The 25,689-nt window shown below is 47.2% G+C and overlaps 1 protein-coding gene across 6 annotated transcripts in view; it reads left to right on the top strand.

Annotated features, from left to right (window-relative positions):
• Positions 1-25,689, top strand: part of PRPF40B (pre-mRNA processing factor 40 homolog B) — a 1,091,929-nt gene that overhangs the window by 819,626 nt on the left and 246,614 nt on the right. For all 6 annotated transcript variants that reach the window (XM_069653885.1, XM_069653882.1, XM_069653883.1 and 3 more), the window contains 2 exons: positions 2,420-2,528; positions 6,152-6,302. In XM_069653885.1, coding sequence (XP_069509986.1) covers positions 2,420-2,528; positions 6,152-6,302 — 260 coding nt within the window. The remainder of the gene's footprint in view (positions 1-2,419; positions 2,529-6,151; positions 6,303-25,689) is intronic.

Raw genomic sequence — 25,689 nt, 5'->3', positions numbered from 1 at the left:
TGTCGATCAGTGGCGAAAGAGATCCACAGACAAATGGTTGCTTGATGTCCTTCCATTGCAAAGGAGAAGGTCTAATGGCTGAAAGCACAATTGTAGTGCAGTCAAATAGTGTTCAAAATGAGGTATGAGACATATTCATGAATGCAAATAATGACACTGAGCGAGACCAGCAAACATCCCATGATGTATGTAAAAAAAAAACATATAAGGTTTTTTTAATAACAACAAAGTGCAGTTTAACAGAAAGAAATTAAATAAATCAATTTCTCAATCAAGCATAGTAAAGAAAGGCAAAAGGCCATAACAAGCCATGTGTAGCCGCTCAGCTCGGCTTTGGGCACACTGCTTGATGTCCTTCAAGCAAAGGCAACCATCAAGGTACAAATATCTGGCATGATGTCATTGGAGATTGGTGGGATATCTAGTTCATGTTGGGGTTGATGCTATTGTGAGTTTTGTGGAGTTTTGGTTCATGTCGTAGGCTTCATGTCAAAGTTTGAGGTGTTATCCTAGGTGCTTGTTGTTTGCTATTACCTATAGAATAATCTCTGCCTAAGACGTTTATTCTTGTTTGTTGACTACCTTATCAACCTTTTGAATGGAGGATATTAGGTTTTAACCAATATGTTGGGGTGGCTTGGCACCCATTTCTGTGATCATGTGATATGCCACTTCATGTAATGGGAGTATTGTCTGCTTATTATTATGCTTACTAGGTCATTCTTCTTAGAAAATGGGAGAAGGCTTTTCAGTCAATCATAGCCACTGGTATTGCTCTGGCTAGCCCTCCAGAGCATCTCTTTTCAGTCTTCTGTGCAATTCCAGAGGGGGAAAGCATATGCATTTCAGGTCTGGCACATCTCTTCAGCACAAGATAGCAAGCAACCCTGACATGTTTCTGCCTCATTGAGCTTCATCAGTGATGCCTAGTTTGAAATGTAGGCACTGGAAGCTCTGGATCAACCTCTACTTACTCCCATCTCACTTAGAGCGACACATGGAACACTAAAGAGCGATGAATGAAAGGTTTTGAATAAATATTAACTACTGACATTACTCTGGATAACCATGTGCGCCGTTGTTTTTCAGCCTGCTGTGCTATTACAGAAGGGGAATGGTTTTAAAAACCGCAGAGGTGCTGAAGGGGTGAATCGTTGCCAGTACAACTGAGAGGCTAAACAAATCCATGGATATCTAGAGTTATACATCCCTCACTGCCTAAAATAAAACAGCTGAGAGGCCGCCTGGAGTACCCACTAAAAAAATATGTTCAAGACAAAGGAGAGAGACTGCAGCGTTGACAGCAGGTGGCGTCTCTCTCAATCCTATCCGCTGCTCCCAGTCCGTTTGGGTTTCCCATTTGAAGTGGGGTAAATCATATACACCGCCTGAAAGATATAAATAAAGTGTAGCCTTTGCCTGATTGAGTGCTTACTGCAGCTGTGGAGGAGGAAGCATTGAATCCATATCATCATCTTTTAATTGTTCCTGCGTTTCCTGTGTTCTTTTCCTGCCTGAGATTCTGTGGCAAAAATAGGTTGTGTTTGGATGCTTATTGCACTCTATTACATACATTGTAGCGTGTATTTTTCTTCTGCTTGATTCATGTATAAGACCTGTTATTCCATTGAAACAAAACTGGACTGTATGTTGTATTTGTTGAGCGATGCACAGCAAGCTTTAAAAAGCATCTTTTGCTTCACTGAAATATTAAAACCTTTTTTTTTTCAAAGACACTGTACGGTCAAAGGGAGTTTAAAAGTGGTCAGTGTCACGACTCCCACTTTTAAACGACTTTATTCAGTACAGGATCATCTGACCTGTTGCCTTATACGGGTTCATCTGATTACTCAACTCCTGTTTTCGCTACACCTCTGCCTGTGTCACGTTGCCTGTTCTACAACCTGCTTTGCTTGGTCTGCCTATGTTTTCTCCTGTCTGTATTGGCCTCCCATGCCACACACTTCCCCACTCTGCATGTGTTATCCACCCCCCTCGTCCTGTTCTCCCCATGCTTGTACCAGCCCCACCTTGCTCTCCCTACTGCAACCAGTGCTTTTTCGGTATCTGTTATCTGTTCTGCTCGCTTGAGTCCCTCTATCTGCTTTTGTTCTTCTCCCCCTCACCATACCTCTGTCGCTTTGTGCTGCTTCTTCCTGTGTGCTCCTCTCTTTCGATCTCAAGCACAGACTGTACTTTCCTCCCTTACATTTTGCTTTCAATTAATGCGCACTTTTCTCTGGCCAAATGTGCTCCTATGCCTCCTGTTCCTCACTTTGTCTTTGCTCTTCTCTGTCACTTTGCCTCTACGATCTATGGGCCCCTGAGTGTGTTGGAAGTAGAGTTAACTTTAGGGAGGAGTTGTGTTTGGTTACCAGGAACAAAACTGCTACTCTGAATCCCATCTCTTGTTCTCCAGGAAGGCAGAGCAGATGTTTGGAGACCTAGAAGTTTGGGCCCTGGTTCCAGACCGGGATCGCAAGGAAATCTATGACGATGTTCTATTTTTCCTGGCAAAGAAAGAGAAGGTAGGAGACCAGGTAGAGGTGACCTTACACACGTGGAGGGGTGTGGGTGGGGCTGAGATGGGGGAGCCTGCAGAGATGGGACATATGCAGAGCTGATGGGGCCGGGGGAGCCAACTTTATCAGGGCAATAACTCAAAGAGGTGAGTAGGGACCATTGCGAGAGATACAGCACAGAGTCTGCCTGAAGGAGTAGAGTTGAAAAGCTGCACTGAGTAGTACCTCCTAAGCAAACAATTATTCTCAAAGCCCACTGACCCTTCGATAAAAGTGTTGGGGATCCAGTACAGAGGTAGTAGTGATGAGGCTGATGGATTACCTATTCTCAAAACAGCATAGAAGCAAGTAAATTCTCAAGGCAGCGGCCAAGAAAAGAAAAATGAAATAGGAATTCCGGCAAGTCCTTTTCTTCCCTGACTGGTGCACGGAGATCATGCAGAGCTGAAAAGGGATGCTAGAGATATGTTGAGAATTCTGAACATTGGGAGTGATCTCCTCGCGCTGGCAACCAGCAGAATCGAGAGTCATTTGCAAAGAGAGCATTTGGATGAGCTACAAGACTTCATTTGTGCTCTCTGAGGCCCATGGGTGTGTGGCGCTTTATAAAAATAGAAATAAGCAAATAAATAAATAACCAAAATAAAACCAAAAGGAACAGCTCCTGAATTGACTTGATCCCAATGCTACCCTGCCATCTTGTTTAGCTCAAGAGGATATTAGCTTGCAAGGTCTGGTGTGACGATTAGCACTGAAATTGTTTCCCTTGGAGATTTTCGATCAACACCCACAGTACTATGCAAAGACTGTTGGTGGGGATGCAGCTAGGACTGCAAACACAATGGTGGCGATTTTACAAAAATCATAAATTGCACGGTGGGGACCGCTTACCTTTGCACTTATATGCAAACAGGTCTCTGGCAATTTTTGTCATTTGCACTATGCAGTGCAATAGGGAAGTGTAAAGTGACGCCTGAAGGATTTTTACACCTCTCTTTTGCACTCGCAGTGCATATAGAGTAAACATCGGCTGACATGTACGCATGGCAAGCAACGTTTATAGTGATTGCCTGTGGAATCCGCCTGCTCTTTGCAAAAAGCAGGCGTATTCCATAGAAAATCATTAGTTTTACACCAGTGCGATCTCCTGCTGGAGTGAAACCAAGTTTTTTTTTAAAGGCAGAGGTTAAAAGGGAGGAGTAAACGTAACTTCCGTTCCGCCACCGCCCTCCGCTTTCAAAAAACAATAAACATTTCCTGAAGAGCAAATGGAGGTGTTAAGACAGGCATAACGGTGGCACAGCTGTTTTTAACGTCTTCATTTACTCTCAGGTGAACTCGAAAATGAGCTCCATTATCTGCTCCAGCTGTTGTGCCCCATGGAGCGGGGGAGCCCTCAGATGCTTCAAGATCCGCCTTTTCCAATGTGTCTCCAGGTCATAGGGCCGCTGTGGGCGGGGCTGGAAAGTATCAGCAAGTTATGGTTCTTGCTCTTTTGCATTGCAAATCAGTCATAAAAAGATGTAAACAAAAAAGACATCCTCTCACTCGCCAAGAAACTGATTTGGTCCCATTGTTCAGTCGCAGAACTTCGTATGCTTAGTACGTACGGACACTGCTTCTTGGGGAACAGAATGACAGTCAGAGGACTGTGGTTCAAAAGGAAGACAATACTATTGGTAACTCATATAAAACCAGTCAAATAACCTGCTATGAGCAACCTAACCAATTAGATAATATTGAAATATACAAAAATAAAACTCCTGGATATTGTCCTTTCAGCAATTTTCAGAGTTAGTGGTAAAAAAGTTTAAACTCTAATCCGGCGCCTAACTACATAGCAGCTACGGGTGATGTCCAGTGATCCCCTTACCCCTCACCCACAAGGTTTAGCTGTAATGTGCGGAGGCAGAGCTGGAGACTGGTGTTGTATGCAGTGTTTGTAATTGGGTCATGACATTGACAGACTGGATGAGAGTGGTGGCACTTATATGAAAAGGGCTCTGACCTTTGTCTCTCCATGCCGCCGAAGAGTCAAACAAAAGAAACTACAGATCTAGCTCTTTGCTGTGTGTTGTGTGTTGGCAATCTTTTCCCAGTGATAACTGGAGTTTCCCAACTGGAGTTACTCAGCTGTTCACTAGGGAACAGTATTGGTCCATGATCTTCCCTTCCTTCGGCTGCACTATCATTCAAGGAAATTGCTAGTGGTTGTGAATTTCCTGCCTAAACCTTTACAAACAACCCCACTCTGCTCAAATGTCCTGCACTGCCAAGGACATGCAAATAAATCCCTCTTCCTTTAAAGAGGCAGCATAAAAGGTATAGAGAGCTAAACACTGATCATTTACCCCTCAAAACAAATATAAGTATATGAATTGATTAACGGTGGAGAAAGCTGAGCCACGGGGCAACTAAGGAAAGCTGGAGGCAGCAAGGGCAATCAGACACAGAGAAGAAGGGACTGCAGAAAGCAGGCGCAAGGAGAGCAGGCACAGCAAAGCAGAGGCTTACAGGTTGAGTAGAGACACATGAGGAAACCAGAGATGGCAACGGGAGGGTGGAGGCAGTTAGAGGAACCTGTGAGATACCAAGGGGGAACCGAAGTAGCTAGTAAGCAGGGATGGAAGGAAGGCAGAATTAGCATATGAAGCCAGAGCCAGCAACGGAAAGAAGAGACAAAGCGAGAGCAGAGATATTTACTGAAACCACACACACACAGCACTCAGAAGCAGGGGCTAGAAGGAAAAGGAAGGAAGAACAGAAACATAAAGAAACATTTAGTCTGAAAGGCAAACAAGAGAAAGCAAGGAAGCAATGACAACGGTAGAGAACAGAAACTGCAAGGGAGAACAGAGTGGAGAGGTTAGCCGAAACAATGAGGAAGAGCACAGCCAGTGAGCGGGACATAGAGAGCGCACCCAGAAAATACTGAGAAAGAGAAAGTTGAAAGATCAAGGGAGAGCAGAGATAGCAAGGGGTCATAGGCAGACCAGAGGACGGAACGCGTGAGACAGCAGTGGTGCAAAAGGTCAGCATGGTTGTGGTGCCAAGGGAGGAGAAAGAAGAAGACGTGGGACAAGCAGGGAGCACAGGCACAGAAGCCAGGGATGGTTTGGGCATGGAAAGACAGAATGGGAGAACAGAGACAGCAAGGTAACACAGGTACTCCATTGGAGAGTAGACAGAGAGCAAAGAGCAGCAGTGATATAAATGAAAAGGAAAGCACATGCCAGAGTAGACTCTAAATTGTGAGGGAATGGTCTCGGAGAAGAGCAGACGTGTAATTAGAAGAGCAGAGCGAAGGTTGTCTTCATGGTAAAATGGAATCTGAAAAGAGAATTAACCTTTCAGGATAGAGCAGTCTGTGTTAGGAAGATAGGTACTGGGGCCCATGAAGTGAAAAGTGAGCATCAGATGATTCTTGCCCCCTCTGCTGTTCCGGTCGCACTGTAACTGCCCTACTTCAGCACCTTACCACTCCTTACTTCCTCTGTTTTGCAATTGACATGTTGGGCCTTTTAATATGGGGCTAACTTTGATATCATTGTATTCTTGTGCCCCATTGGCCCCTTACGTTGTGTCTCTAACAGCATATTTCTCGTGTTCCCCTCACCTCTTAACTTCAGGAGCATGCCAAGCAGTTACGCAAGCGCAACATCCAGGCTCTGAAGAACATTCTGGATAGCATGAGCAATGTGAGCTTCCAGACCACGTGGTCAGAGGCCCAGCAGTATCTGATGGACAACCCCAGCTTTGCTGAGGATGCGGAGCTGCAAAGTGAGTCCTGAACCCGTATGCTTTTCACCTCATGCATTTCAAAGCAGTGGCATAGCACCAAAGCTGCTGAACAAGCCCTACTGTGCCAATGCCCCACAATAGGATCTAGAATGTTTACAAACAAAACAGTATTACCACATACATGCCAACATTCTGGAGCACCTGGCAGGGATAATTTGTCAAAAAAAGTGGGAGAGCTGAATGTTCGCATTGAATTGCTTTCGGGGTAGAATTATTAGTTTAAAAAAGCATTTTTTTTGTATAGACAATAGAGGAGCCTCCCGCCTAAATCGGGAGGGTTGGCATGTATGTTAACACCGGCCCCTCCCCCAAAAGACTAGTGTGTGACACTACCTTCTTAGTGAGAATTAACATTAGTACATGTTACAAGTGCCCTCCTCTGACATCAGCCATTGGTACATTCACATGGGTGTGACTGCTTTGCTATCAGATCAAACATTAGTAATTTAAATCACTCATCACGAGTTGGGCGCTAGCTCTACCGCCAAAGCCCCGGCGGTATTAGCGCCGGATCACTGGTTTGGCGGAACGGTAAGTCCCCATTCCCCAGTGGGCCCATTAGGGAATTTCCCATTCCTCATTGGGCCCAATGGGGAATGTTCGGCTCTATTACAGCCGGAAATCGGAAAAATCGCAGCGGATATGCCCCCAATATGCCAAACCCGTGATTTGGCAGACACTTAAATGCGGCAGTAATAGTATTACCGCCAAACTCGTGATGAGGCTGTTCTGAATTCAGTTTGAGCTCCCATTGAATTGACCATTGGTGTATTGCAGGCACATGTCACAGTGAATTTAACATATCAGTTTGCTGTAGTGTTATTTTTTTATTTATTTAAATGATTGTTTATTTTTTTATAAAGACCTCATTGATGTGCCGATTTGAGCTAACTTGAACACTATTTTTGTTCGTATAGAATATACTTGTTATTACAGTCAAGAGAAGTGCTCTCCTCTCCTTCTGTCAATTTAGTTACATCAGTCAGTGGACTTAAATATATCGTCATTGTCTTCCTGGAATAACATGCTTGTTGTGGTGCAAGTGGTTAGAACTCAGTAGTCGGAAATAAAAGGATCGGGGACATCTGATCATCTGGGGGCATTTTTCTGCATTTTTCATAGGGGTTGGCGGTGCCGACACCCCCCTCCCACACACCCTAACCTTTCCCTGCCCCTTCCACTAGCCTAAACATCAATAACAAATGTACCCTAATTGGCCCTCCACCCCCTAAAAAATAAAACCGGAAAAAATGCAGCAAAACGGCCGTTTGATCAATTGCTGCGAAACGGCCACGACCAAGAGGGCAGGTCCGGAATCAAAATCTGATGCCGAGCTATAGGAACTGTGTGGGCCTCTCTGATCATGTGACGAGTGGTTGCTCACAGCCTTTTTCAAGAATTTAACAGAAGCGCTAAAATAGTGTTTAAAACCCTACTACCGCTTTTAATAGAGGTGCCCAGAGGGTCTGATTTTTCAGAACACATATGGGGCAATAGCTGAAGCCCTATCTGATTATCTACTTTGTCAATAATTAAGTGTAGGAGCAGATTCCCTTCTTGAGGTAATATTCACTATCGCCACCCCAAGAAGGACGATGAGCTTCGGGCTTCTCAGTCCCAGCTGACCCTGAAAGCCTTGTGCTGTATCAGAGAAAAGCTATTGAAGAGGTTGGGTTAGTAGAACCAGCTATAGCTACCCGAATCTCCGGAGAGCTGACATTTGAGAAGGCCTCAAGGGCATTTGAGCTCAGATCGCACACCCAACCTCACGCAACCCGCTTCCAGAACATGACAATGGAAACGTTCTTTCTTTTCTACAAACCCACGTAAACAGGGAAGACTGTCAGTCCAAACATCATGGGAAAAAGAGTGCAAATGTCCCATCGTGGCTGAAGGTAGGACATGTTGTACGTGGTTAATAGGGACACAGCCCCTTTAAGGAAACACATGGGGAAGCGGGAAGAGGGCGGAAAGGGAGGGGACAAGGAGAGAAAGGCAGTTACGATGTAGAGGTGAATAAAGGAGGTTAACAGAAACAGTGACTGTGTGTCTCTGTTACGTATGGCTGTAGATGAGTGCTGAGAGCCTCAACAACTGGCGAAGAAGCCGGCACGTACCCTCGTGTGACGGCAGCAGTTCAGGAGGGCGTGTGCGCCCAGCAGTGCAAGCGACCTCGCAGACCCAGTAAGGTGGGAGGGCCTGCGTGCCCGACGTACCTCAAGGGGGTCCGTGTGCCCAGCTGACAAGGTGGGCCGGTGTGCCCTGCAGACGAAAAGGAGGCCCGTGTGCCCAGCTGTCCAGGTGGGCCTGTGTGCCCTGCAGTTGTTAAGGGCCATTGTGCCCGTATATCAGAGCGGGCCCGAGCGCCCAGTGACCCGGGGTGAGCGACCCCGCAGGCCCGTGTGCCCAACAGCGACCGGGAGGCCTGTGTGCCCCCTGTAGAGAAGGACCAGCGGCTGTGCAGCCGCCCGTACAGAAAGCAGGAGACTACAGCCGCGCGCTCCAACGCTGCGTGTCAGGCCCAGCTGCCTGGCTGCCCGACTGCTACAGCCCGCCCATCCGCAGGAAGGGGAGAAGAACGGAACGTTGCGGACGCATCCGCCATCAAGTAAGAAAACCCTGCGTCTCCCACAAAGTGACATTGAAAAATACAAAGACTGTGAGATACATGAGTAAAACCTGCGGCGCCAACAAGCACGGGGCTCAGTAGCATTAACCCTGCGTCTCCCACAAAGTGACATTGAAAATACAAAGACCGTGAGCTCAGTAGCATTCATCCCGCGTCTCCCACAAAGTGACACCAAAAAAAAAAAAAAAATATGCTGAGAGAATAAAGGACAAAAGCAACACGCGGTTGGCCCTACCCTAACCAACCAGCAGGTGGAAATCACCTATAAAGAAAGGACACATACTGGTACATGAAATAAGTGGCCACCGTGCCTCAAAAAAACTGTTAAGACCAGTGTCCAGTGACACCTAAATAACTACATTATACTCAGCAGCGCCATCGTGTCAGCTCCAGATGCAGCAGATGCCAATGCCCAGCCACCACTACCAGGAGCACCCTCCTCTCACGCCAGCTTAATGAGAAGACCGCGCCATTCACACTGAACCCACATCACGACCAGGGTCAGTGATGGGAAGAGTGGGTAGAAGAAAATCGAGGACGTCGTAAGTGCCATTGGCACACAAGAACCACCCAATATACTCAGCATTTTCACCAACGTGGCAGGGAGAGAAATTAAAAACATCATACGCACGATTCCCCCACAGGATCGCACCACGTATCCGAAACTCTTAGAAGCCATCAATGAGAAACTTGTCATTTCACCCAACCGTGACTATGAGTGGTACACTTTCAATCAATGTGGCCAACTTCCTCATGAATCCATAGGAGAATTTGTCATCCGCCTGCAAAGAAAGATAACTAAGTGCGACTTCGCCAACTTTAACGATGACGAAGCAATAAGATTACGCATAATAGAAGGGTGTGTATCTTCCATGTTTAGGAAACACCTCCTAAAGAAGCCCCTCACCATAAAAGAAGTATTGGATTTGGCCAGAGTATACGAAAGAGTAGATGTCCAAGCCGCAGCCATTGAAAATCCATAAAAAGGCGACATCATCGCAGCAGTAAGCCCCTACACCCGATACCCGACCTCGAAAAACAGAACGACTCCCAGATATTCTGCTCAACGGACACAGGGTGACCGTCAATGCTACCGCTGCGGGTTCGAAACCCACACAGAGGACCATGCCCTGCCATCGGCCAGCGCTGCCTAAGATGCGGAATGGAAAACCACTTCCAAGTGATGTGCAAGAAACAGCTCCCCGAGGGAAGCTCAACTCGCCAACGAACTGATAGCCGCTTAGCAGAGACACACACGGAACAACAACGCCCCGTAGAAAGAAATGCAACATACCCCATGAACTCCTATCAACGCCCGAACACTGTGAGAGCACTAGAAGGACTCCAGATTGAGCCAGACAGGAAAGATCATGAATTGTATGACATCCGCCAATGAGACCCAATGCAAACACCAGAACACGGAGTGACATACATGAGGGACCCCCTGCCACCTCATGAACAGGACATAGACCCATACACCAACTCCCGACCGAGACATCAGCTAGGGGAAGGCAAACAAACCCACTACCTGCAAGATGGATACGATAGGGAATACGTCCGACTCCTCAGCGTCAACGTTGAAGACACTTCAGCTCCCAGGGTGACGATACAAATGGGGAACACCAGGAACAAGTTTGTGGTCGACACGGGAGCTACGGTAAACGTCATGAATAAAGACCTGTACCATGACATCGCCCCTCTGTACCCTCTTCGAGAATCCAGAACACACATCTTCCAATGGGGAGCAGCCCTACCCATGCCATTAAGGGGACAATTTCAATGTGACCTCACACACCGCAATTTCACGGTAACATCCACGTCATTAAGAGCCCATCCATAGGTCGCTGTCTCCTCAGCTACCGAACGGCCAGTGCTCTGGCACTGATTGACCTATGATATGACCAATCGGAAGTAATAAAGGGACACCTCTCGACACGAGAAACCATCATGGCAATAACAGGCCGACCCCTCGCAAAAGGAGACCTCAAACATCAGTTCCCCAAACTATTAGAGGGAGTGGGATTGCTAAAAAACTCACCCATCAAACTACACATCAACCACAACATCACACCAGTGCCACAGCACCCCTGTAATGTGGGTTTCCACCTTCAGGAACAAGTGTCAAAGGAGATCCAGCTCCTCCTCCTCAATGATATCATAGAGAAGGCAGAAGGACCAACGCTATGGGTATCCCCAGTAGTGATAGTGCCCAAAGACAACGGACGCCTACGCATATGTTTCGATATGCGCATCCCAAACACCGCCATCCAGAGGGAGCGACACCCAGGCCCAAGTCTGGAAGACATGCTTATCAGGTTGAATCAGGCGAGGCGCTTCTCAAAACTAGATCTCAATCAGGGCTACCACCAGCTCGTCCTGGATCCAGATTCAAGACCCATCATCACCTTTGCAACCCATGACGGACTGTTTAGATACAAGAGGTTACATTTTGGTATATCATCTGCTGCAGAGATTTTTCGGGAGACAATCAGACGCCTGATATCATCTGAAATGAATGCCTTAAACTACAGTGATGATATTCTGATCTTTGGAAAGGACCAAGAACAGGACGATAATGCCCTAATAACCGTTTGCAAGACCCTCCAAGAAGCAGGACTGACATTAAATTAACTCAAATGTGACATCAACAACACCAGCCTCAAATTCTTCGGGCACATATTCTCCAACAAAGGAATAACAGCCGACCCTGACAAGATAAAGGCCATTACCGACCTCCAAGCCCCCACGACAGCGGCGGAACTGCGCTCCTTCTTAGGTATGGCAGGATATTGTGCACGCTACCTCCCAAACTATGCCACAATCACCGACCCGCTCCGCACCCTCCTGAAAAAGGACCAACCTTTTGTCTGGGACACACCCTGCCAAGCAGCGTTCACGACCATAAAGGAAAGTCTCACCAACAACCGTCAGCTGGCCTACTTTCATCCAGAGTGGCACACCATCATTACGGTAGATGCCAGTCCAGTGGGACTCAGAGCCATCCTTGCCCAGACCGACGCCAAAGACAACGCCCGGCATGCGGTGGTGGCATACGCCAGCCGCGCTCTATCACACACAGAAAGAGCCTACTCGTAAGCCAAGAGGGAAAGCCTAGCCGCGATATGGGCCTGCGAAAAATATCACCACTTTGTCATCGGCCGGAAATTCACCCTCGTAACAGACCATCAGGCACTACTCTCAAAATTCGGCAACCCCAAAACCAAAATGCCACCCCGAATAGAGCGCTGGGGAATAAGACTACATGAATATGACTACGTGATCATCCACAAACCCGGGGAGAAGCCAACCCGGCGGACTACCTGTCCAGGCACTCCACGATGAACAAGGACGACACCCCGGCTCATTAGGCCGCAGACTACATCTCCTACCTGTCCTCAAAAGCCATGCCACCGACGATCTCAACTGCAACATTTGAGGAAAGAAGCAAAGCCGACCCAACGATCAAAGCCGCCGTCTCCCTCACCCACTCCAACAAATGGAGAGAGCGGCAAAAAAGAGGTAACGGAGGGGAGGAAGCAGACAAGAAAGAGCTCGATCGGCTAGCCAAAGTACACGAAGAACTGATAACCACAGACCAAGGCATACTACTTCATGGAAACAGATTAGTAGCCCCGAGAGACCTAAGGAGGACCCTAGTAACACTAGCCCATGAAGCCCACAGGGGGATTGACAACACAAAACAGGTTCTCAGATACCACGTCGGGTTTCCTTACATGGACTCAATAGTTGAAGACATGCTGATGCACTGTAGTGTCATGATGCCTACCTCCAAGGAGCCAGACCAGGCCCAGCTACCGCAGAGGCAGACATCATGTCCCCGAGGGAAGTCTCAGCAGCCCCAAGCAGGGGCCCTTTGGACTCAGTCCTGGCGCCTTTGGCGCCAGGCTCATATTGGACAACAGTCCTGGCGCCATAGGCGCCAGGCTCATAAAAGATGACTTTGTGTTTAAAGGTGCTTGGTGTAAACTTACCTGATGCAGACCATGCTGCAACATCCGGGCCATCTAGAGGCCTGAATGGGACTACTTTATCTTTGGGGACTACTTAACCACACAGGTGTGGCCGGAGGAAGAATACATACCTGAGAGGAAGGATACATACCTGGAAGTACTTTGAAGGCTATTTAAGCCACGCCCAAGCAGCAACTCACGCTTCGCGTTGTTCTGCATCTAGCAGCTGGACGCTCACCGTGTCTGCTCCTGCATCCTGACTTCTGCCACACCCGCCAGCATCCTGGAACACCTGCAAAGGGAGAACAGAAGAGAATAGGAGAAAGAAGAGTCCTTACCTGCTAAATCCGCATTCCGGAGACATTTCGCCGACAATCCTGAAAAGGAAGACATTCATTTTAAAAGCACATTGCATCGATCGCTGCAGCGCCGCATTCCATTCACCTTTACTAGGCGCCTCCATGTTCATCAGCGACCATCTGGATCCGCAGCCACATTTCAGCGCCTAGGGAGAAAAAGACAAGAACAAAGGTGAGCTAGGGAAGAGAATAAGAAAACCTTAATTTGCCATCATAAGACTTACCTGGTGGGTCATTCCCACTTCATTTCGGGTCGGTGCGGCATCCTGGCATTTCCGGACCCTGGCCCCTAAGGGGAAAAAAGAGACATCAGCGTTAGTGTGAGAATGCTAAGACATTACCTGAACGCTCATTAAAGACTTACCTGATATCTACTGGAACTGCACCTTTCACTTCGGGTCGGTGCCATATCTCCGGCATTTCCGAACCCCGGCCCCTATGGGGAAAAAGGACACAAGCATTAGTGCATTAATGCAAGGACACTAAAGGAACCTCTCATCAAACAACTCACCTTAGTTTGCTTCGTCGGTTCCATTGCTCATCTCGGAATCTTTGTTCTGCACCTGAAATAGAGACAATGGACAATTATTATTTCGGGCTCATACTTATAAACAGAATTCTCACAGTACTTTACCGGGAAGGTCAAGCAAACTTGAACTCTCTACAATCCATGATCCAGTGAAGTAACTGGATTACAACGCGCCCCTGCATCAGAAGCAGGATGGAGAGCTCGTCCTTTCAGACCCTAAGAAGGATATTTCTGCGAGTCAGACAAGCCAGATTTGAGGGTCCGGTCCTGTCCATCTTCCGAGTCCTGCGCTTCACCATAGAAGAGGCAACAGCACTCCAAACCAGGCCTGCGCCTCCGTGGGAGTCAGGTGAGCGTAACAGAACGCAAAGCCTACCTACAATTTCCCACCCGGGCGCTATGGAAACTTCCGAGACAGACCAGCTGGCCCAGCTTTTGGGGGAATTACGGGCAGAAGTACACTCCGCCCGCCAGGAGACTAATGCTCTCAAAAGAGAACTGATACTATCTAAGGAAAGAACTGATGACCTGGCCAAACGGTTGTTGCAGGGTCAGGCAGGACAAACTCCTTTACCTAGTTCCGGGGGTAATCCCACTTCTATCATTTCGAATAACCCGGTACAAATCAATCTACCTGGAAACATGCCTTTGGCCCCGCCTGAACGTTTTGCTGGGGACCCCAAGAAATATGCCGTTTTTATGAACCAATGTCGCTTACACTTCCTATGCAGACCTGTGGCCTTCCCTAATGACCAGACCAAGGTAGCTTTTGTATTATCTTATCTCAGCGGCAGTGCTGCAGATTGGTCAGTTCCTTTGGTAAATCAAGATGACGCAATTCTCCAGGATTTCCAAGGCTTCCAGGCAAGCATGGAAAGATTATTCGCTCGACACTCTCAGAGACAGGCCCTAGACAACGAACTGCTATCCTTACGACAAGGTAACCAGGATCTCTTATTTTACATCGCCACCTTTAATAGGTTGGTTGTGGAAACTGGGTGGCCAGAGAATAAAAGGATCACATTATTTCATCGAGGTCTGCGCGGAGAACTTAAAGACGTGCTAGCCCAAATAGTAAATCCACCCCAAGTCTGCGCGGAGTACATAGACCTTGTGGTCCAACTTGATCACAGACTTCAGAATAGAAAAGCGGATCGATCCAAGTTTGAAACCAGAGTGTTGATCAAAACTCACGCTAACCCCAAGAGTACCAACGTTTCAGAACCTATGCAAATCAGTGGAGTTAAAGGACCGTTAACGCAGAAGGAACGGGAGAGAAGGCGGCAAAAGCAATTATGTCTCTATTGCGGGGCTTCTGGTCACTTTCTACGAGATTGTCTGGTAAAACCACCTAAGAAGGTGGTTGGAGCCACTGACAACAATTTAACAGAACCTAATTCGGGAAACGACCAACCCCGACAAGCGTAGAGGTCCGCTTGCCGAGCTTGAAAACAAACTCTTTGACCTCGCATTTCATCATGCCAATGGTCCTCGTGGATCCGAAACAGCCTCGGCGGTTGCATGGTATAAAGGCATACATCAACAGTGGAGCTATTGGAAACTATGTAGATCGTGAATTGGCCTCCAGGATTAATCTCCCTCTCCGTCCGAAAACTAACAAGGATGTCATTACTACAGTTGATGGAACCAAAATAGCCTCAGGGCCGGTAACTCATTCCACTACAGAAGTGACACTAGTGGGTCAGGATGGACATCGGGAAGCTATTGTGTTTGACGTAATCAAGGCCCCACAGTTTCAAGTAATTCTAGGAATTCCTTGGTTAGAAACACATAATCCTCGAATAGACTGGCGAGCAAAGAGAATAACCTTTCCTGATTGTGAACAAACTTGTTATCCAATAAATCCAAATATGGGCCTGGCCTCAGTAACTTCCGCCACTATACAACTACCGGCTGAGTACCAAGAATTCCAAGACGTTTTCCAAAAAGAACAGGCCAACACGTTACCTCCCCACCGGTCGTACGATTGTCAAATCGATCTGGTACCCAATGCTCAACCGCCTTGTTGTAGGATTTATGCTCTTACTGAACCTGAGAACCTTCATTTGCGTCAGTATTTAGATCAGTACCTGGCCAATGGTTTTATTCGCCCGTCAAAGTCTCCTGTTTCCTCAGCTCTGTTCTTCGTGCCGAAAAAAGAAGGCGACCTTAGAACATGTATTGACTACCGCGCCCTAAATCAAATAACGATTAAGAATCGTTATCCTCTGCCTCTGATCCCTGAACTTCTCGACCAGGTAAAAGATGCTTGTATGTACACCAAGTTAGATATCCAGGGAGCTTATCACCTGGTGCGTATAAAAGAAGGCGACGAATGGAAGACTGCATTGCGCACCAAATATGGGCTCTTTGAATATCAGGTTATGCCCTTCGGATTGTGCAACGCACCTGCCGCCTTTCAATACTTTATGAATGATGTTCTTCGGGAACTTATCAATGTTTGTGTCATCGTATATATCGACGACCTCCTGGTGTACTCCTCTTCGGAATCCGATCACAGAAAACATATCAGGGCAGTTCTTGAAAAATTGTGCCAGCACAAACTGTTTGCAAACCTCGAAAAATGCGTTTTTCATACCACAGAAGTCGAGTTTCTCGGATTCATCCTGACACCTAAAGGAGTCCGAATGGACTCGCGAAAGGTGGACGCCATCCTCAAATGGCCATCTCCTAGCTCTGTGAAGGGGGTTCAGAGCATGCTTGGTTTTGCCAATTTTTATCGAAGATTCATCCCGGAATTTTCTCGAGTGGTCCAACCCATCACAGCTCTCTTACGGAAGAATAAACGCTTCGAATGGACTCATGAGGCAGAACAGGCCTTTCAAGACCTAAAGACTAAATTCACCTCTGCACCTGTGTTGAAGCATCCACGCCCAGATCTCCCTTACATTGTTGAAACCGACGCATCCAGCTTAGCCATGGGAGCTGTCCTGTCTCAAAGGGATCCAATAACTAACCAACTACACCCTGTAGCCTTTTGGTCCAGAAAATTCTCGGCTCCTAAAATTAATTACGCAATCACCGACAAGGAGTTACTAGCTATTAAGTCCGCCTTCAAAGCTTGGGGTCATTACCTCCTCGGCGCAAGACACACCATCACGGTGATTACAGATCACAGAAATTTGCAATATTTAAAGACGGCCAAAGCCCAATCATCACGTCAACTCCGATGGGCTTTATTCTTTGCGGAATTTGATTTTGTAATCACATATCGCCCTGGTTGCAAGAATGGCAAAGCGGACGCTTTATCCCGGATTGGGATGGAAGAAACAAATTCGAGCTTAGAACCTGTACCGATTATACCTGAACAGAGAATTTTGGGTTTGACCTCTTTACAAACTATTGAGGACGTTCAAACTCTAGTTAAACAACTATTAGACTCCACAGCCTTACAAGAATGGAGCCAAAAGGGGTCACACTTTTCCGTTAATAACGATTTACCGTACTTCCAGGGGCGATTATTTCTGCCTAACAAAGAACTGCAAGAACTCGTTATTGCCCATTATCATGATACATTAATGGAAGGACATCCTGGTATCGCTAAAACTGAGGAAAAGATCAAACGACAATTCTGGTGGCCATCCTGGAGAAAAGACATAAAATCTTTTGTGATGTCTTGCGGAGTTTGCGCCCAAAATAAAGGTCAAAAGAAAAGACCAGCCAGTCTTCTGCAACCTTTGGATATTCCACCGGCACCTTGGCACACCTTGTCGATGGACTTTATTACCGACCTGCCTCCTTGCTATGGATACAACACTATCTTGGTGATTGTGGATCTCTTCTCCAAAATGGCCCATATTATCCCTTTAAAAGGGTTACCCTCAGCCTCCATCTTGGCCAAGGAATTTCTGGAGAACATAGTTCGTATGCATGGTTTTCCATCCATATTAGTCTCAGATCGAGGAAGCCAGTTTATTTCCCATTTTTGGAGGAAATGTTGTCAACTGGCGCAAATTGATGTACGACTATCCACCAGTCACCATCCCCAAACCGATGGCCAAACCGAGAGAACTAACCAAACCCTTGAACAATATCTTTGGTGTATGTTGCACCAATCTGAATGCAATTGGAAAGACATTCTTTGGATCGCAGAATATGCATATAACAATTCTGTACATTCTGGAACAGGACAAACCCCTTTTTACACCTTGTATGGTCATCATCCTCGAACCTCAGACCTGGACCCTCCTCAAAACCTGGAAATGCCTGCGGTAGATCATTTGCATTCCACGATAACCCGAGCTTTCAAAGAAGCTACGACTCATCTTCAGCAAGCCAAGAGAAAGTACAAAGAAAATGCTGATTTACATCGAAGTGAAGCACCTCCGTACCAAATAGGGGACCAGGTGTGGCTAGCAACTAGACATTTACCTCTCAAAGGACCGCAGACTTTCAACCCCAGATACATAGGACCCTATCCTATCAAAGCTATAATCAACCCGGTGGCCTTTAAACTCGATCTACCAGCGAACATGTGAATTCATCCCGTTTTTCACGCCTCACTGTTGAAACCGGTGCAACCAGGAACCAGACTGATCAAACCACCAGAACCAATTCAGATTGATGGGGAATTAGAATTTGAAGTTAAAGACATATTGGATTCCAAGGTGTTAAAGTCAAAACTCTTCTATCTAGTTGATTGGAAGGGGTATGGACCTCAGGAGAGATCTTGGGAACCAAGCGACCATGTACACGCACTGCGATTAATACAAAAATTCCACCGAAAATTCCCAAACAAGCCAAAACCCCCAGAGAGAACAACCTTGGGAGGGGCCTTGGGAGGGGGTACTGTCATGATGCCTACCTCCAAGGAGCCAGACCAGACCCAGCTACCCCAGAGGCAGACATCATGTCCCCGAGGGAAGTCTCAGCAGCCCCAAGCAGGGGCCCTTTGGACTCAGTCCTGGCGCCTTTGGCGCCAGGCTCATATTGGATAACAGTCTTGGCGCCATAGGCGCCAGGCTCATAAAAGATGACTTTGTGTTTAAAGGTGCTTGGTGTAAACTTACCTGATGCAGACCATGCTGCAACATCCGGGCCATCTAGAGGCCTGAATGGGACTACTTTATCTTTGGGGACTACTTAACCACACGGGTGTGGCCGGAGGAAGAATACATACCTGAGAGGAAGGATACATACCTGGAACTACTTTGAAGGCTATTTAAGCCACGCCCAAGCAGCAACTCACGCTTCGCGTTGTTCTGCATCTAGCAGCTGGACGCTCAACGTGTCTGCTCCTGCATCCTGACTTCTGCCACGCCCGCCAGCATCCTGGAACACCTGCAAAGGGAGAACAGAAGAGAATAGGAGAAAGAAGAGTCCTTACCGGCTAAATCCGCATTCCGGAGACATTTCGCCGACGATCCTGAAAAGGAAGACATTCATTTTAAAAGCACATCGCATCGATCGCTGCAGCGCCGCATTCCACTCACCTTTACTAGGCGCCTCCATGTTCATCAGCGACCATCTGGATCCGCAGCCACATTTCAGCGCCTAGGGAGAAAAAGACAAGAACAAAGGTGAGCTAGGGGAGAGAATAAGAAAACCTTAATTTGCCATCATAAGACTTACCTGTTGGGTCATTCCCACTTCATTTCGGGTCGGTGCCGCATCCTGGCATTTCCGGACCCCGGCCCCTAAGGGGAAAAAAGAGACATCAGCGTTAGTGAGCGAATGCTAAGACATTACCTGAACGCTCATTAAAGACTTACCTGATATCTACTGGAACTGCACCTTTCACTTCGGGTCGGTGCCATATCTCCGGCATTTCCGAACCCCGGCCCCTATGGGGAAAAAAGACACAAGCATTAATGCATTAATGCAAGGACACTAAAGGAACCTCTCATCAAACAACTCACCTGAGTTTCCTTCGTCGGTTCCATTGCTCATCTCGGAAGCTTTGTTCTGCACCTGAAATAGAGACAACGGACAATTATTATTTCGGGCTCATACTTATAAACAGAATTCTCACAGTACTTTACCGGGAAGGTCAAGCAAACTTGAACTCTCTACAATCCATGATCCAGTGAAGTAACTGGATTACAACGCGCCCCTCCATCAGAAGCAGGATGGAGAGCTCGTCCTTTCAGACCCTAAGAAGGATATTTCTGCGAGTCAGACAAGCCAGATTTGAGGGTCCGGTCCTGGCCATCTTCCGAGTCCTGCGCTTCACCATAGAAGAGGCAACAGCACTCCAAACCAGGCCTGCGCCTCCGTGGGAGTCAGGTGAGCGTAACAGTAGACCCTGCCAACTTGCAGCAAAGGGGTCAACCCCGAACCCCCTCCAACTAACCACACTTCCAACAAGGCCCTGGCAAAAAGTCGCAATGGACTTCTACGGACCCATAGAAGAGGGTGGGTACCTGCTAGTGATAATCGATGAATACTCAAGTTTCCCATTCATCAAGCAAATACCTTCGCCATCATTCACTGAAACAGCACCCATCATAGATGAACTGTTCAGCGAGTGGGGCATCCCAAACATTGTCAAGACAGATAGCGGATCCCCGTTCCAAGGACGAGAATTTGGTGTAGGTGATACCAAGAACGTCTAGATCATCGAAAAGAGGCTTTGTGAAGATATTGTAGAGCAAGATTTCAATACCGCTCCCACCACTTTGACAGAGGACTTCAAAGAGTTGTGAGAGGAGAAATACACCTTTTTCGGGTGAATTTCATAAAGGCTTTAAATAAGTACAAATTATTATTAATTATAATCATAGAATGTATAAAGCGTGAACTAAGGCCCAAAGGCATCTAGACGCTGGGCAGGAAAGAGCAGTTTGCAGAAACAAAGCCTCAAGGAGCTAGAAAACAGAAGGAGAGCTGAATAGGTGAGCCTTTCATGCTTTTCTAAAAGTAAGGTATTCAGCCAGAACACTCAAATATAATGGAAGGGCATTCGACAGACTGGGAGCCAAAACCGAAAAGGAACGGCCACACAGCTGCTTATGGTGGAATTTGGGAATCTTCAAAAGAACCTGTGTTTCAGAGCAAAGACTTCTCGCAGGACAATATCTTTCCAGTTTCTTCCTCAAATACTGAGGACCGGCATTGTGGAGAGCTCGGTGGACAATACACAAAATCTTAAACTCGATCTGCACTCCCACTGGCAGCCAATGCAGCTGATGAAGAAAGGCGATAGAAGGAGTCAGTCGAGGTGCTTAAAGCGGCAATTGCGCTGCTGCGTTCTGAAGAACCTGCAGTCACTGGATCTGGTACTTCGGTTGTCCCAAATAGATACCATTACAGTAATCTAAGGAACCCATTATAGAGGAAGTCACCAGTGTAATGTGGTTTTCCGAGGGAAGCAAAGGAAGAATTTTCCTCAAAGCTTTCAATTTTCCAAAGCCAGCACCACAAATGGCAGAAATCTGGGCTTTGCATGAACCGTTAGGAAGGAGTTTCACACACAGACTCTTGACTGAAGCACAATGAGCAGGACAAGGGCAGAGAGATTCAAGCCAGTATTGTGAGTTCCAGAGGTGATCCCTTCCCTGGTGTCCAACCACTAGTACATCTGTTTTGTTCCCGTTTAGTTCGAGCCAATTGGCTGCAATCCAGGAACCCACTGTCTCCAAACAGTCACACAGCTGATTGAGGGATGTAGTTTGAGGAGAATCCAGCCAAAAAATCAGTCGTGTGTCATCCGCAAAAGAATAAAAAAGTACACTGCATTCTGTGTTGAGGTCAGCCAACATGCAAACATACAGGTTAGATGAAATAGGAGATAAGACCGACCCCTGTGGGACTCTGCAAAACAACTCAACAAGAGACGAGAGACACTCTTGAAAGAATACTGTCTGCGAACGGCCCTCCAAAAAGGACCTAAACCATGCCAAGAGAGAGCCGGTGACACCAGCCAGTTCTAGCCTGGCCAGAAGAATTTTGTGGTCCACTGTGTCGAAGGCCACGGAGAGATCCGGGAGAATAAGTACTCCGGTCTCTCCTCAGTCCTGGAGCAGCGCGAGATCATCCAACAACGATATCATTACGGACTCCGTCCCCATCTTGGGATGAAAGCCCGATTGAAAAGGGTGAAGACAGTCCTTATTTTCCAAGAATCTCGAGATCTGAGGCTTGATCACCGCCTCCACCAACTTCTTCATTGCTGGAAGCAAGGAGATACGCCTAAAATTGGCAGGCACTCGAGGATCCAAGTTGGCTTTTTTTAGTAGTGGTAGAACTACTGCCTGTTTAAGACTAGCTGGCACAGTGAATGTAAAAAAGTATATTGTAATGCATTGGCCAAGATACCCAGGGCCTTTTGAGGAATTTGCTGCAATCTCTCCCTTCAGCGCCACAGAACTTTCATCTACTAAACCATTTGAACATTTGAAAATGTTTTGTTTTAGGAGGGCTCACATTCAGATTAAATTCTTGAAGGATCGGACAGAAAGCAAAAATGTGAAGGGTTGTTTGAGTCAGTGCTTTACTTTTATCCTTGAGGGCCCCTGCAAATTTTCGTTTTTTAAAAAAAAGGTTTTATTATGTCTACTGACTGTGAGTGAGTGAGTGAGTGAGTGAGTGAGTGAGTGAGTGAGTGAGTGAGTGAGTGACTGAGTGAGTGACTGAGTGACTGAGTGACTGAGTAAATGTATTAGTTGACTTTTCCATTAACAAACACAAGTAAATACATTGTTAATAAACATTATACCAATGCATACACATAGTAAAAAATCCATAGTACAAAGAGTTAACATTTTAAAATAGTTAAGACCACCATTCCACCCTCAAGACCTCGACGTGAAACAGTAACTTGCCAACCCCAAGCTTGGGTACTAGACTGGCACTTTCCTTGGTCATCTTATCAGAGCCTGGCTCACATAATTGCCCAAATTAAAAATAAAGTCCAGGGGCCTCATTACGACCCTGGTGCTCACGTAATGAAGGGTTCCGGTACGGGACCGGCACCCTTCATTACGTGAGCGCCGATTATCAGGTTCCCTTTGCGGGACCCGGGCCAGACATCTGGTAAAACCAGACGTCTTTGCCCGGTCCCGCGAGGGGAAGAGGGAGGTAATAACAGGCCTTTTGTAATGTGCCCGTTATTACCTCCCTCCCCATTCCCATTGAGCCCTACGGGGGCTCAAATGGGAATGGGGAATGGTTCCTTCAAGGAGGAATTACCGGGTCCTCCAATGTTGGAATGACCCGGTTATTCCTCATTGAAGTAACCCGGCAATGGTGCCCGGTTTGGAGACAGCAATTGTGCCAGTAGCACCATGGCTGCCTCCAAACTCGTAATGAGGCCCCAGGTAAAACCAGACGTCTTTTCCCGGTCCCGCGAGGGGAAGAGGGAGGTAATAACAGGCCTTTTGTAATGTGCCCGTTATTACCTCCCTCCCCATTCCCATTGAGCCCTATGGGGGCTCAAATGGGAATGGGGAATGGTTCCTTCAAGGGGGAATTACCGGGTCCTCCAATATTGGAATGACCCGGTTATTCCTCATTGAAGTAACCCGGCAATGGAGGCCGGTTTGGAGGCAGCCATGGTGCTAGTAGCAACATGGCTGCCTCCAAACTCGTAATGAGGCCCCAGGTCTGTGTAGTTCCAGATAAAATACAGTGCCCCTTTACAGTCCCAGTTTTTCAGAAAGAAGGGCCTTAACAAATTAATTCGCAGATTCAAGTACCACTTAAAGATTAGCAAAAAATGGCTAAGGTCCTCCCTTACTGTTATCCCGCACATACAGTTTTTCATCGGCTTACCCTTCCCCTGATTATTGCGAGCTCTTAAGGGTAACGTATTTAGGCGCAATAATAGAATGGAGCATCTACAGTTAGGCAAAGGGATACTGCACACATCCACTACTTCTCTGAGATGCATACAGGTTCAGAGAGCCTAGAGCCTGGACTGCACTCCACTCCTCCACCTGATTCCTTCTTAGTATCCCCTATTTAAAAAAAAGAATTGTTTATTAGGTTTTAATACAACAGACCCAAGTGAAACAGTGCCACCCCCCCCCTCCACCCTCCCCTTCCCCCATTACACGGTTGGCCTAGTTGTAGATTGACAGTCCATAAAGTGTTCAGGATATTCCCAGCAGGTGTAGTCTGGGAGGGCCTGGCGGCCTGCACGGCACCCGCGAGCAAAACATGTTGCATGCACCGGCACTGTTTTAAACAGTGCCGGTGCATCCAGCCTCCCCATTCCCATTCGGCCCTATGTGGCCGAATGGGAATGGGAAGCATCTTTTTTCTGGGACCTGCAAATGGCCAAATGCCGGGTCCGGCGTGGCCAGAATGCCCCGATAATTGCCCATTCGCGGGTGCCGGAAATTTTCGGAGGTTTGGCAGCAGCCTGCCGGTTTTACAGGCAAGGCTACGGCAAAACTTATAATGAGGCCCAATGACTTATGTACGTGGGAGTAGTGTGTGTACGCTACCTCATTCCCTCTCAATGCCGTCCACACATTCCTAAGTGCCAATTGTTCAAATTTGGTATTAAGGGCTTTGGATGCCGGGGCTGGGCATATTTGGTATCTGTGCTCCTATTCCGTGCGGTGTTCCACGCAATGTTAAAGTCCCCCAGCAGGATTGTCTCACCCTCCCCAAAACACTGTAGGCGCATCAGAACCGTTTTTAGTAAGCTCTTCTGACATGTGTTCGGGCGTATATTGAGACTACTCTCAGGGTGATCTGGCCCAACTTGGCAAGAACAAAGATATAGCGGCCTTCCTTATCCACTTGTGTGTTCAGTATTGACGCCCGGACACCTGATTTGAAGGCCAGGAGCACCCCTACTGTTTTTTATTTTGGCATTAGCCTGGATAATTTGGGGGTATTGTCGGTGCTTTGGCCTATTTTGATCCTGTAGTCTAATGTGTATATCTTGCAGGGAAAATATATCGGGCTGATGCGTAGAGAGGAGGTGTTCTAGTTTCCACCTTTTTACAGGGGTATTTAGCCCCCTAACGTTGAGTGTCAAGCACTGGAATGTCCGGGCTGATCAAAGTGCACCCACTGCTGGAAATCCACCCTTTGCTAGTCTGTATTATGGTCGTCAACCTGTCCATGTGTTCCCCCCTGGCCCCTTATCTCTATACCCATGTTCTAACCACCCTTTGCTAGTCTGTATTATGGTCGTCAACCTGTCCATGTGTTCCCCCCTGGTCCCTTATCTCTATACCCATGTTCTAACCTGTGTGTGTTCACCTCCATCTCCCCACCCTGTCTTCCCCCCAAGCGATTCCACCCCCCAATCCCTGGTGCAGGTTGCTTTTCCTAAACCACACATGGACGATATCTTGGAGGCAACCCAGGGAAACTTTTTTGGGACAAATATTTTTATTAGAGTCTCACAAGTGCAATTAAAACATGTTTGATCAATGTTCAGATATTTAACAACTGTCATATCCCCTCTCTCACCTTCCCCTCATTACCCTCTCTGACCCGAACACAAACAGTAACTGTGTCCACATTCTATATCTATATAAGGGTACGGGTTCCTTGTGTCACTCTGTCTATTAAGTAAGCGTGGGATGACGGATGCTGGTTATGCTGTTCTCCTTTAAATCTTTTGCCAATTTACTTTCACAGATTGCCATATTCAGGGGGGTTTGTCATCTGGTGAGGTGAACAGTTCTTGCACGAGTATGTTCCATGACATGATGTCTACGGAGCCTTTTCTTCTTCCCATTCCTAATGCTTCATGCCATACTGCCGTCTCCGCCATGGCCCACCTTTTCAAATCTTTCCACCATGCCTCTATGCTCGGTTCCTCTTTGCATCGGCACACCTTCACCATCCTTTCCCCTCACTCTCTGACCAGCCTCCCTTGGCCCTCCTCCTACCCCCACCTTCGAGGCTAAGAACCTCGGGGTCATCTTTAACTCCACCCTTTCCTTCTCCGCCC

The sequence above is a fragment of the Ambystoma mexicanum genome, chromosome 3q (assembly GCF_040938575.1).
Source record: "Ambystoma mexicanum isolate Mex_15411 chromosome 3q, UKY_AmexF1_1, whole genome shotgun sequence".
NCBI lineage: Eukaryota > Metazoa > Chordata > Amphibia > Caudata > Ambystomatidae > Ambystoma > Ambystoma mexicanum.
Note: the sequence above shows the minus strand (reverse complement) of the source record. Positions and strands in the feature narration are given on the sequence as shown.